The sequence below is a fragment of the Schistocerca nitens genome, chromosome 2 (genome assembly GCF_023898315.1).
Source record: "Schistocerca nitens isolate TAMUIC-IGC-003100 chromosome 2, iqSchNite1.1, whole genome shotgun sequence".
In the NCBI taxonomy this organism is placed as follows: Eukaryota; Metazoa; Arthropoda; class Insecta; order Orthoptera; family Acrididae; genus Schistocerca; species Schistocerca nitens.
The window spans coordinates 389,585,051-389,598,849 of record NC_064615.1 but is presented as its reverse complement, the minus strand read 5'-3'; the positions used below and the strand labels follow the sequence as shown (position 1 = coordinate 389,598,849).

The following is a 13,799-nucleotide window of genomic DNA, read 5'->3' as shown; positions in this document are numbered from 1 at the left end:
AGCCGGGGCTCTGTGGTGGGTGACCAAACATTTCCCATCGAAAACAGTGCTGGAGCGGTCGCTGGGCATACAGTGTGTGGCTGAGAACTTTTATAAAGAAGGAAATGCATGACAGTTACGTTATATGGGGTGCCTGAAATCAGGCCAAATCTCACGACAAACACCCACACTTCGCGAGAGACTATTTTCGACAACCACTCAACCACCGTACCGGACGAGTAACGAACAACTGGTGCTGATAACTCGAATTTTTAGGATTTGCCACCTACTAGGATACTTCCCATCTGACTGGCAGATTGCACACTTAACACCACTAACAAAGCTCAGGAAGGACTATGGCGAACTGTAAAACTATCGTCCCATCAGCTTAATGCCGCCACTCTTCAAAGTACTTGAACGGATCATACTCCAGCGACTTCGCCCAGAAACCACTGAAGGGAAAGCGATATGCCCAGACCAGTTCGCCTTTCAGTCACGCCTGCCGACCGAACTCCAGCTCCTCTGGCTTACAGAGTACATAGTATATAATATGAGCGGTGAGAACAATCCTTTACGCTGTTCGAAAAGCGTATGATAGAGTATGGAGAAATAAGCAGCTCACCAAACTGCATGGCGTCCCCACCATTCCAGACTACTGGACGAAGATTACTGACACCTATCTTCAGGACAGACGCTGCTTTGTCTGAACTGATGGTCAGTGGTCCAGCATTCATCAACAGCCGGAGGGCATCCCTCACGGCTCCGTTCTGTCGTTCGTGAATAACCTGCTATTGCTTCCGCCGGCCGTGGTGGCCGTACAATTCTAGGCGCTTCAGTCTGGAACTGCGCGACCGCTACGGTCGCAGGTTCGAATCCTGCCTCGGGCATGTATGTGTGTGTTGTCATTAGGTTAGTTAGGTTTAAGTAGTTCTACGTTCTAGGGGACTGATGACCTCAGCTGTTAAGTCCGATAGTGCTCAAAGCCATTTTTTAGCTATTTCTTCCACAAGTCGCCCTTGCGCAGTTTGCAGACGATAGAGTGATCCTTAGCAGCTGCCACAGCGATGCAGCGATAAGGCGCCTACAAGTCAGCTTAGACTTATTCAACTAGGACAGCAGCGAATCGCATTACCCTGAATGCGGAGAAGACGCAGGCCATTGTGTTTACTCGCCGTCGGCCATAACTCAGAGACCGTTTCACACTGCACAAGGCACTCCGTTGGACACATCAGGTGAAATGCCTGGGAGTGATATTGGACCGGAATATCCTCTTCAGGGACCATGTTCAGGGAAAACACAACAGCACTATGCAACTGTTTCACCAAACATACCCAGTCGTGTCAATATCTGAACGTGAAGACAAAAGAAAGCATTTGCCGAACAACACTCCTACCGTCAATCTGATACGGATGCTCCTCCTGGGGGATAATCTTGAACCGCCGCAAACCCTACAAACCCGATGTTGTTGTGGTCTTCAGTCCAGAGACTATTTTGATGCAGCTCTCCAAGCTACTCTATCCTGTGCAAGCTTCTTCATCTCCCGGTACCTACTGCAACCTACATCCTTCTGAATCTGTTTAGTGTCATCATCTCTTGGTCTTCCTCTACGATTTTTATCCTCCACGCTGACCTCCAATACTAAATTGGTGATCCCTTGATGCCTCGGAATATGTCCTGCTTCCTATTTCATCTTCATCTACATTGTCGTCCATTTCTACAATATTCTCCTCAAGACCATCGCCCTCTATATACTCCTTCCACCTTTCAGCTCTCCCTTCATTGCTTAGAACTGGGTTTCCATCTGAGCTCTTGCTATTCATGCAAATGGTTTTCTTTTCTGTAAAGGTCTCTTTAATTTTCCTGTAGGCAGTATCTATCTTACCCTAGTGATATGCGCCTCTACATCCTTACATTTGTCCTCTAGCCATCCCTACTTAGCCACTTTCTGTCGATCTCATTTTTGAGACGATTGTATTCCTTTTTACCTGCTTCATTTACTGTACATTTGTATTTTCTCCTTTCATCAATTAAATTCAATATCTCTTCCGTTACCCAAGGGTTTATATTAGCCCTCGCTTTCTGCCTACTTGATCCTCTGCTACCTTCACTATTTCATCTCTCAAAGCTACCCATTCTTCTTCTACTGTATTTCTTTCCCCATTCTTGTCAATTGTTCCATTATGCTCTCCCTGAAACTCTGTATAACCTCTGCTTTATTCAGTTTACCCAGGTCCCATCTCCTTAATTTCCTACCTTTTTGCAGTTTCTTCAGTTTTAATCTACAGTTCATAACCAACAGATTGTGGTCAGAGTCTTACAATTTAAAACCTGATTAATGAATTTCTGTCTTACCATTATCTAATCTATCTGAGACCTTCCAGTATCTCCAGGCTTTTTCCATGTATACAACTTTCTTTTATGGTTCTTGAACCAAGTGTTAGCTATGATGAAGTTAGTGCAAAATTCTACCAGGCGGCTTCCTTTTTCATTCCTTACTCCCATTCCATGTTCACCTACTACGTTTCTTTCTCTTCCTTTTCCTACTATCGAGTTCCAGTCACCCATGACTATTAAATTTTCGTCTCCCTTCACTATCTGAATAGTTTCTTTTATCTCATCATACATTTCATCAATCTCTTCGTTAACTGCGGAGGTAGTTGGCATTTAAACTTGTACTACTGTGGTAGGCGTGGTCTTCGTATCTATCTTGGACACAATAATGTGTTCACTATGCTGTTTGTAGGAGCTTACCCACATTCCTATTTTCCTATTCATTATTAAAGCTACTCCTGCATTACCCCTATTTGATTTTGTATTTATAGCCCTGTATTCACCTGGCCGGAAGTCTTGTTCCTCCTGCCACCGAACTTCACTCTTACTAAATCTAACTTTAACCTATGCATTTCCACTTTTAAATTTTTTAACCTACCTGCCCGATTAAGGGATCTGACGTTACACGCTCCGATCCGTAGAACGCCAGTTTTCTTTCTCCTGATAACGACGTCTTCCTGAGTATCCCCGCACGGAGATGCGAATGGGGGACTATTTTACCTCCGGAATATTTTACCCAAGAGGACGCCATCATCATTTAACCATGCAGTAAAGCTGCATGCTTGGGAAAAATTACAGCTGTAATTTCCCCTTGCTTTCAGCCGTTCGCAGTACCAGCACAGCAAGGCCGTTTTGGTTATTGTTACAAGGCCAGACCAGTCAATCATCCAGACTGTTGCCCCTGCAACTACTGAAAAGGCTGCTGCCCCTCTATAGGAACCACGCGTTTGTCTGGCCTCTCAACAGATACCTCTCCGTTGTGGTTGCACCTACGGTACGACTATCTGTATCGCTGAGGCACGCAAGCTTCCTTACCAACGGCAAGGTCCATGGATCATGGGGGGAGAAAACCGATACCTATGGTTAATCCTTGGAGCATTTATATGGGTAAGGATCAAGAACTGCATATGAAAACTATCAGGGAAGTAATTGTAGAATCCGCACCAAAACACCGCGCCTCGAAGCACTGGGGCCCACTTCGAGATACCTTAGTTATACGGGATCAGTCGCCTCTGAGAGTTGGCATGTCATCAGAGCTCCCCACGCCCTCATCGTGGAACGCCAATGACATAACAGAGTTATATACGTAGATAAACAAAAAAAGGAGAGAAAGTAATGTTACGTCTTGTGAGAGAAATTTAAAGTCAATTGGAACAGTGTGTAACATTTAAAAAAAATTAATGGAGTAACTAACAACTTACGAGGGCCAAAGAACCTAGTCCCCAACGCCCTTCTCATGCGGAAATAAAGAGAAAATTAGCCCTTCACCCCTTACCCCTAGGACGTCCAGCCACGAAGTGGCAGTACTTCCGTGAAACCTACGAAATGGCATTTGTTTTCTAGGCATCTTTACACGCTCACTGTACGCTCAGAACTGAGCAGGGAGACACGACGCTATCTACTGGCATATTAGCTACACTGTCCAACACATTTGTACAAAGCTTGGCTCTGAGCACTATGGGACTTAACATCTGAGGTTGTCAGTCCCCTGGAACTTAAACCTAACTAACCTAAGGACATCACACACATCCATGCCCGAGGCAGGATTCGAACCTGCGACCGTAGCAGTCGCGCGGTTCCGGACTGAAGCGCCCAGAACCGCTCGGTCACACCGGCCGGCTGCACAAAGCTTCATCGGATTTTCACTGTGGTTTCCATTTCGCGACCGATCGTTCCTTACGTTTCGATTATCCCCCGTAGAATATAGACATCAGTCAGCAATACAATTAACATTCAATTATATATACGGTCTAAATTGCATGAAAATAAAGACAGTTTCGAATAGAGTATCAGAGTAAAAAAGTGGCGTAACAGTTAACAGGTTTGGCTCACAATTTGTGAATAATTAGCGACAATAACGAACAGCTCAGGAAGTTTGTTCTACGGTAACTGAATCTGTGAACTGTTTTTGACACGGCATGCTGTTCCCACGCCCATCCATATCGCTTCCAACGCGTCACTGGCAGTGCACGACAGGGCGACCGGTAGGTACCCTTGGATGGAGAATAATTTTTTGTCCCGAGATATTACCTGCAATGACCTGAAACCACTTTGTGTTATAAACAGTTTTCTAACATATTAATAAAGGATGTAGAAATATTCAGGAGTAAGACCATCTCACCTGAAACTGACAGCTCAGATGATCAAATAAAAAAGGGAGAGATCTAGAGATGATGCTAGTGCTGTTGAAGAGACAGGGAACATTATTAAAGGCAAATCCTGTGTTACAAATATTTTAATGACTAATTCTTAAAAGTAGGAGATAAAAGTTCATACGCAAAGAAGACTTAACATTGATGAAGAGACGCAAAGAAAATTTAGTCAACAATGTCTCTTACATCTCCCAGCAAAATTAGGAAAATCATAACGGCTCTGAAAAGAAAATGTTCTCAAATGATTACTGATAGATATTATTCGGCGCTGCAATGTGGGGATTCCATAATTAGGTTTTTAATGCGTTGCAGATAAATTAAAGTCTTTGGTAATTAGACATCGGTCTAAGAAAGGTGACTCCAAAGACGCCACACTGTACATGTCAGTCTCGCTCTTGTAATTTCGATAACTTTTTGAGAGATAACGTACCCAGGGCTTTCCACTCCTCTCTGAAATTACGAGATACTTGCCAGTCACCATTTGCATTTCGAAAGGACCTCTCTACTGACACACATTCATTTAGCACGTAAGTAATTAAGTACTATCACTTGGGATCTACTGCAAGTGAAAGCATTTGACTGGCTCTGTAAATATATTCTATTAGAGGAATTATACGTATTTCTAGTTCATTCATGGTTCAGCACATGCGTCGTTTAGACAATATTTACAAAGGAAGATACATAAAGTTACAACAGCACATCATCTGCGTAAGGTGAAATTATAATCTACATCACACCAAGTTATATCATACGTCTACTGCCTCTATTGCTTTGCGTAAATGATATTCCATTTTATGTGACTCGAGGAACAAAATTTCGACCTACAGATAGTAAATGTATTATTGTGAAACGGAGCAAGGAAGCGTCGTAGTAGGAAACGAAAATTGATATTTTGTGTGGATTACGTACATGTTTTTCCCATCACCGACTGACTAGTTTTCCACTGTCAAACAGACCTCGTTGTTGTCAAGAAGTGCTATGTTATTGTCTGTGTACACTGATGATAAAAAAAACACCTTCGCGCTGCATCCATTAAGACTTTCAGAAATATATACATATACACTCCTGGAAATTGAAATAAGAACACCGTGAATTCATTGTCCCAGGAAGGGGAAACTTTATTGACACATTCCTGGGGTCAGATACATCACATGATCACACTGACGGAACCACAGGCACATAGACACAGGCAACAGAGCATACACAATGTCGGCACTAGTACAGTGTATATCCACCTTTCGCAGCAATGCAGGCTGCTATTCTCCCATGGAGACGATCGTTGAGATGCTGGATGTAGTCCTGTGGAACGGCTTGCCATGCCATTTCCACCTGGCGTCTCAGTTGGACCAGCGTTCGTGCTGGACGTGCAGACCGCGTGAGACGACGCTTCATCCAGTCCCAAACATGCTCAATGGGGGACAGATCCGGAGATCTTGCTGGCCAGGGTAGTTGACTTACACCTTCTAGAGCACGTTGGGTGGCACGGGATACATGCGGACGTGCATTGTCCTGTTGGAACAGCAAGTTCCCTTGCCGGTCTAGGAATGGTAGAACGATGGGTTCGATGACGGTTTGGATGTACCGTGCACTATTCAGTGTCCCCTCGACGATCACCAGTGGTGTACGGCCAGTGTAGGAGATCGCTCCCCACACCATGATGCCGGGTGTTGGCCCTGTGTGCCTCGGTCGTATGCAGTCCTGATTGTGGCGCTCACCTGCACGGCGCCAAACACGCATACGACCATCATTGGCACCAAGGCAGAAGCGACTCTCATCGCTGAAGACGACACATCTCCATTCGTCCCTCCATTCACGCCTGTCGCGACACCACTGGAGGCGGGCTGCACGATGTTGGGGCGTGAGCGGAAGACGGCCTAACGGTGTGCGGGACCGTAGCCCAGCTTCATGGAGACGGTTGCGAATGGTCCTCGCCGATACCCCAGGAGCAACAGTGTCCCTAATTTGCTGGGAAGTGGCGGTGCGGTCCCCTACGGCACTGCGTAGGATCCTACGGTCTTGGCGTGCATCCGTGCGTCGCTGCGGTCCGGTCCCAGGTCGACGGGCACGTGCACCTTCCGCCGACCACTGGCGACAACATCGATGTACTGTGGAGACCTCACGCCCCACGTGTTGAGCAATTCGGCGGTACGTCCACCCGGCCTCCCGCATGCCCACTATACGCCCTCGCTCAAAGTCCGTCAACTGCACATACGGTTCACGTCCACACTGTCGCGGCATGCTACCAGTGTTAAAGACTGCGATGGAGCTCCGTATGCCACGGCAAACTGGCTGACACTGACGGCGGCGGTGCACAAATTCTGCGCAGCTAGCGCCATTCGACGGCCAACACCGCGGTTCCTGGTGTGTCCGCTGTGCCGTGCGTGTGATCATTGCTTGTACAGCCCTCTCGCAGTGTCCGGAGCAAGTATGGTGGGTCTGACACACCGGTGTCAATGTGTTCTTTTTTCCATTTCCAGGAGTGTATAAGAGGAAGTGAGATGAAAATGAGACAGACGGTAAAAATGTAACTGTTTCTTATTTCAAAAGTTGTCGCCAGAACAGTTAACACAGTTACCCCACTGTAAGACATGACGGTCAGTTCTTTCGAGGAAAAGTGTTTGCGGCTGCCTACAGAGCCACGATTGTACCCATGATTGTACCCGAAACAAATCGACGCAACCTTTGTCTTTCTTCAGGGCTCCAAGAACATGGAAATCACGTGAGGAGAGGTCTGGAGTTATGCAGGACGTGTAAGGACTTCCAGGGACACTTCAGCAGCGTGGCCGACACGATGTGGACAATACATGGCTTCGATCTCGTCTCACGTGAATTCCGTATGTTTGGGGTCCTGAAGAAAGACAATGGTTGCCGTCGATTTGTTTCGGGTACAGTCATGGGTACAATCGTAATTCTGTAGGCAACCGCAAACATTTTTCCGCGAAAGTACTGACCGTCTTGTCTCGCAGATAGATAAATGTATTAACAGTTACAGCAATTACATTTGTAATGACATATCGTTTACTTAGCGTTTTTCCCTCTGTTTTGTTTTCATTCGACTGCCGTATTTACAAGGTGGTGTTTTTATATTTATGAAAATCATATACGACTATAGTTTTGGGAAACTCATCAGTCATGCGAAACGTATTCATTGTGCAAAATCAGTAGATTTACGTGTGAGATTTACGTATGTAAATATAGTAAACATATAATGAACAAGTAATTGCCTAGTACATTGGATCGCCAATGAAAGTTTCGGTCAATAATCCATTTGAGTTTGATGGTTACAAAAATATTCTTAGATTCTATTCAAGAACGAAGGATAAACTGGACTGTCTTCAAAACGGTTCTAATGGCTCAGAGCACTATGCGACTTAACTTCTGAGGTCATCAGTCGTCTAGAGCTTAGAACTACTTAAACCTAACTAACCTAAGGACATCACACACATCCATGCCCGAGGCAGGATTCGAACCTGCGGCCGTAGGGACTGTCTTCACATAAGAAAGAGTGAAAAAAAACTACCTGAATGCTCTCAGTGCAACCACGGAAATGAAATTTCTAGCCGACTGTAAAGCTTGTTATTTGCCGCGCGGGATTAGTCGAGCGGTCTCAGGCGCTGCAGTCCCGGCGGAGGTACGAGTCCTCCCTCGGGCATAGGTGTGTGTGTGTAAGGTTAGGGACTGATGACCATAGCAGTTAAGTTCTATAAGATTTTAAACAGATTTGAACATTTGAAAGCTTGTTATATTCAGTTTCAAGTAAAACTTTACAATTTTTTTTATTTTCTTATTTTATTTTATTTATTTACTTTTTTTTTAGCTGGCACATAACATGTAGCAATGTTCATCATGACTATGATCAGCAAGAAAAGGAAGTAACTGTCTAAAAGGTAATTCACGTCAGTCAGGAGTTGCATAAGTGGTATAACTGTACTCAGATGTGGCTGTAAAGTAAAGGGGCTGATGCCGTCACAAAGCACGCTAGTGCCAAAGATGAACGCCCGATATCTGTGAAACGTGAAGCCTGATTGACTGCGGCATCTCTGGTTTCTGTAGAGAAATCATTGTAGCGTGGGGTTTCGTTTCAGTAAGAGCTGTTAATTTGCTTTGCCGGGATAATGATAAATGTAATAACAGAACAACGAATTGTCATGAATTTTCACGTGATGGCGAAGACTGTTTATCACGTACGCGAGTCTCTGAGTGGTTCAAGCGTTTCCAAGATGGCCGAGAAGTTGAAGAGGTTTCATGCCCAGGATGCTCTTCCAAATTCGAAAACGGATGAAAATATCGGAAAAGTAGGTAATGTGATTTGATATGACCGCGGTGGAGTATTCGATCGATTGCTGATACTGATGGAATTGACAAAGATGGGAGGAAAATCTTACGTAATCTGTTTAACATGAGAAAAGTGTGTGCGAAACTAATGCCGCAAATTCCCATGTTCGTACAAAAAGAAGATCGTCAAATATTTGTACCGACACTTTCAATATCATTGAAAATCATCCCAATTTTTTGGAAAGAGTGCTGACATGTGACGAAACTTGTTTCTCCACTTGTGGCTACCTCACCGACAGTAAAAAAAGCCCCAATGAGGAAATCAAGGTTCAAAGCGATGATAATTGTTTTTTTTTTTCAATATTCATGGAATTCTGTTTCTTCACTGGATTCCTGAAGGTCAAACTATTAATTAACATTACTACCTTGAGGTTCTTGCTCAACTCTGTGAGAAAATAAGAAAACAAACGACCCGAATTGTGGAAGAACAAGTCATGGTGTGAGCATCAAGATAAGCATCGGCTCGCACTGCGTTACCTTTTAAGAGGTTTGAAGTGAGGTACAGCTTCCCCAGTCGCCGCGTTTACATAGGGCTCCCAAAACCGGATTTCGTATACTGATATCCCATTCCGCTTCTGGCTGGTCATGTAAACACTTCAAAATCCATTCTGGAAATCCGCTTCCAATTCCGCAATCGATTTCTGCTCCCATGTAAACGCGCCCGGGTTTGAAACGTGCTTGGGATGCCAGGTTTCATCCTGTTTTTAAAAATTTCCGGTTAATATGGACTGAGTGGCTTTTTTTTTACATTGAAGAATAAGTAAAAATTTTAGATTAAATATGTTTTCATCTCCTCTAATTAAAGAGAAATAGTGATTGTGTTGACTAAATCACACACTGTTTTCCAGGTGCCCTATTTACCTGCGCTAGGAAATCAGTTTCAGATCTTAACATGTAAACACGATAGCGAAAATCGGTTTCCGAAATTCGATTTTCGTCTTACGGAAGATGTGTCGCATGTAAACGTAGTGACTGTTAGACCACCCTCCACATTCGTCTGACCTAGCACCCCAAGATCAAATCTGCATTAAGAGGAACAAGATTTCAGTCTGTTGAAGTAGTGCAAGGAAAACGACACGTGTTTTCAGGCAGCTAACAAAGGAATACATTCAACACTGTTCCCATAAATGGGAAGTTTTTAGGGATAGAGCAGTGGACTATATGTAGAATGACAATAACTAAATATGAAAATTGTTGAAATAAAATGTTTTAAGCAATAGTCCCGTTATTTCATGGCCACGCTTCGTGTGTCCTGCTTCTTTTCTCTGTCTGCTTCAGCATCTGTTACTTTCCCTCCCACCCTTCCTCTCTCTCCCTCTCTTTCTCGCTCTCCCTCTCTCTCCCTCTCTCCGTCTCCGTCGCTCTCTCTCGTCTGTCGTCTGTGGATGTGTGTGTGTGTGTGTGTGTGTGTGTGTGTGAGAGAGAGAGAGAGAGAGAGAGAGAGAGAGAGAGAGAGAGGGAGAGAGACCAGCAGAGTATTTTATCTTTTAGTTTGTATGTGTTTTGGACTTAAGTATCGCTTTGTTCACAAAGGTTAGCCTTTAATAACACTACATGAAATAACATATTCTTACCTTGTGATATCTCCGACTTCTCTTGACATTTGCTCACCATTTCTTTCGTGAACGCCAAAGCTGCCTGAAACAAAAAAGATAATCCATGAATGCGCATGTCATCAGGTGCTATTTCATTGGTAATAATGTACGAGTAATGTACATCAGTACACGTTGTGAGATGACTACACGTAAGGGTTGTCTTTCGTGGTAGTTCCTCAAACCAATATAAGGACTGTGAGAAAGATTATTTGAGGTGGAAATTGTTTTCAAATATGATAAAGTGGTTCCCCTTGTGAGTGCACAGTGGCATACAATTCTTCGCCATTCCTTGAATTTGTCAGTTTGTAATGAATATATCATAATGCTCTAAGGGCAGCCTCTGAAACTATTAACCGAAAGGTCGTGGATCACAGGTTGGTTTGTTGCCACTGCTTGCATACTGGATAAAAATCACGGTAATTTTGGGCTAATACCTCCGGTATAACGAGTCACACTAACTGTACCAACTGCCTTTCCAACGAGAGCGGATGACTGAATAGAGCTTCTGTGTAGCTTCTTGCTCTTCAGGTGGGAAACCGGCTCTAAAGATGGAGGAATCATCTTTGATTAACGGACAAAACGGTTGCGTAAACTAATGGAAATCACTGTATTAAAGACTTTTAATGTGTATCCACAGAAAATATGGGATATAGATATAAAAATGTTATGAAGATACTCCATCTTAAAAAGACTACGGATTAGTTCACCATTCGGATCTTCAGGAGAGGACTTTCTAGGATATGATGACCATGAGAAAAAGAAAGATAACCAACGAAAGCCTAACGAGCCGGAGCGTGGAACATCGTAAGTCTGATTGCGATAGGGAAACTATAAATACGAAGCCTGAAATGTAGAGACTGTATCCAAACGTGGTAGCGGACAGTGAAGTAATATGGTGAGAAGATAATCACTGATCAGGAGAATACAAGGCAATATGAGCAGCAACAGAAAATGTGTTGATGGGAGTAGGGTGAGACTACCAATACGAAGGAAGGCCAAAGAGTGAGTCTGGATATAGAATTACACTTTTCCTACTGAAACCAAACCATCGCCAGCAACTATAGTTGTGACATAATATCCGTTCTTGACAAACAAAGGACGAGAGGGAAAGGTGTGTGATGGACTTTAGCAGGTAACAGTATGTCAAAGGAGACTAAAATCTATCTGTCAGGCGGGAACGACTCACTCTAGCAGGACACGAAAGATACGTGTTCGACTTCTCGATTTCTACAGTAAATGCCAGGAAATGATAGTCATTAAAGAGGGAGGATAATTCGAAGAGACCACGAGACACAGGATTACTCCTGCTTCCTTACGTCATGGTAAAACAGAGATTTAGAGATAAGATGTTCAGTAACAGATATAGACTCTGATAACAACATAGAATTGATTACGAATACGTTAAAGTTTACGAGGAAGAATTAAAGTATAAGAAAGTGGTATAATTATGTGTTCTGGAATTGTGTGTTCAGTGTTCCCTAGCCATGCAGATATTTCGATAGTAAATATCAAAATAACTGGTACGATTGATTCCGTAATGAATATCGATAACAAGAGTACTTACAAGTTTTGAATAGAGAAATTTACATATAACAAAGATGAAGAGAGAAAAGAGTGGTAACATAAGAAACAATTCAGCTGGGCGAAAGCAGGAAACGCAAAAATGTTTAGGGAATGAAACGAATGCAAATATATTATAAAAATGTATGTGTGTATGTATGTCTATGTGTACGTTCCACATATCCTCCTAAACCGACAAGTCGACATCAACCAAACTTGGTACGCATATCAGTAACTGTCAGGCTACAATCATCGTTGCACTAAGAATCACCTCCCTATCATAGTTAAGCAGACATGACGTTAAACAATGAGATGAGTAAAAATCTGCGGCATCATGTATGACGTTTAAATTTATTACTTATGTGATGCTAACTCTATTCGCAATAAATTTCGCATACAGTATCTACGTACGCCGTTAAATGCACCTAGAAAATTGTACCATACGTAGTTTGACGTCATACACAATGAGATGCATGAAAAATTGTCGCAATGTACATTACGTTCAAATTTATTACTTCTTTGACACTAACTCTACTCGCAACACATTTTGCACACAGAATCCACATATGGCGATGAATTTACCTACAGGATTATGTCATGGTAACACATATAGTTCAAGAGAAATGATGCCATGAACTGAGATGCGTTAAAAAAAATGCAGCACCATGGATGAATTCTTAATACATTTATTCCTTGCTACTAAGACAGTCCTTCGGTGAAGTCATATTAAGGAAATCCATGGCACTTTTTGAGTGCTTTTGTCAGCTTTCAACTGCGAAGCGCAAATGGCTTAGTCAAAAACAATAGCCGTGTACAGAGCTACGAACAGGCGTTGCCATAGAGACATTCACGAAAACGTGTTGTAGACACGCGAAACAGCTGTGCCGGGCATACAGAAACTGTCCATTTGTAAAAGAAAATTGGCAAAATAAATATTCGGGCAATACCGGATTTATTAGCTAGTAAAACGTATATCAGTTAGAAATGAAATCAATATCAAGTTCATTGGAGTTTAAGAGAAATGGGTACACGAAATATGTCCAAAAATGTATGGCGCATGTTGGTTGAAATCCTCAACCAAAGGACATCACACACATCCATGCCCAAGGCAGGATTCGAACCTGCGACTGTAGCAGTCGAGCGGTTCCGGACGGAAGCGCCTAGAACCGCTTTTTTTTCTTTTTTTTTTTTTTTTTTGCCTGCCTGCGATACTCATCGGCCACAGCGGCCGGCGATGCAGTCTTTGTTCTGTTCGACATGTATATCGAAGATTTAATAAAGATTTAACAATAAAAAAAGCTTTAAGAGTGTGACTAACGTTCACGGCGAAGGGATATCAATTATGTGTTTCTCTAGTGACATCGCTAGTTAAACGAGCTATTGAAAGGAATTAACAGTCTACTGAGCGTAAAAGTAAAGCGTGAACCAATGAAAGATGTAAGTTTTGAGGCCTACAAAAAATATCAGAACTGGGGACCGTGAGATACGGACGGAACAAGGAGGACATAAGATACAGACTATCAAAGAAAAGTCAATATTTCTCCCCAATTAAATAAAACTTGCTCCTACATATCAGAAATAAATGTATAGGAATTTTTCATATGAAACACAGCGTTAGATAGAACGC

At 43.1% G+C, this 13,799-nt stretch overlaps 1 protein-coding gene across 1 annotated transcript in view; it reads right to left on the bottom strand.

Moving 5' to 3' along the window:
• Window positions 1-13,799, bottom strand: part of LOC126234415 (uncharacterized) — a 96,953-nt gene that overhangs the window by 65,385 nt on the left and 17,769 nt on the right. The window contains exon 2 of the mRNA XM_049943105.1: window positions 10,592-10,655. Coding sequence (XP_049799062.1) covers window positions 10,592-10,655 — 64 coding nt within the window. The remainder of the gene's footprint in view (window positions 1-10,591; window positions 10,656-13,799) is intronic.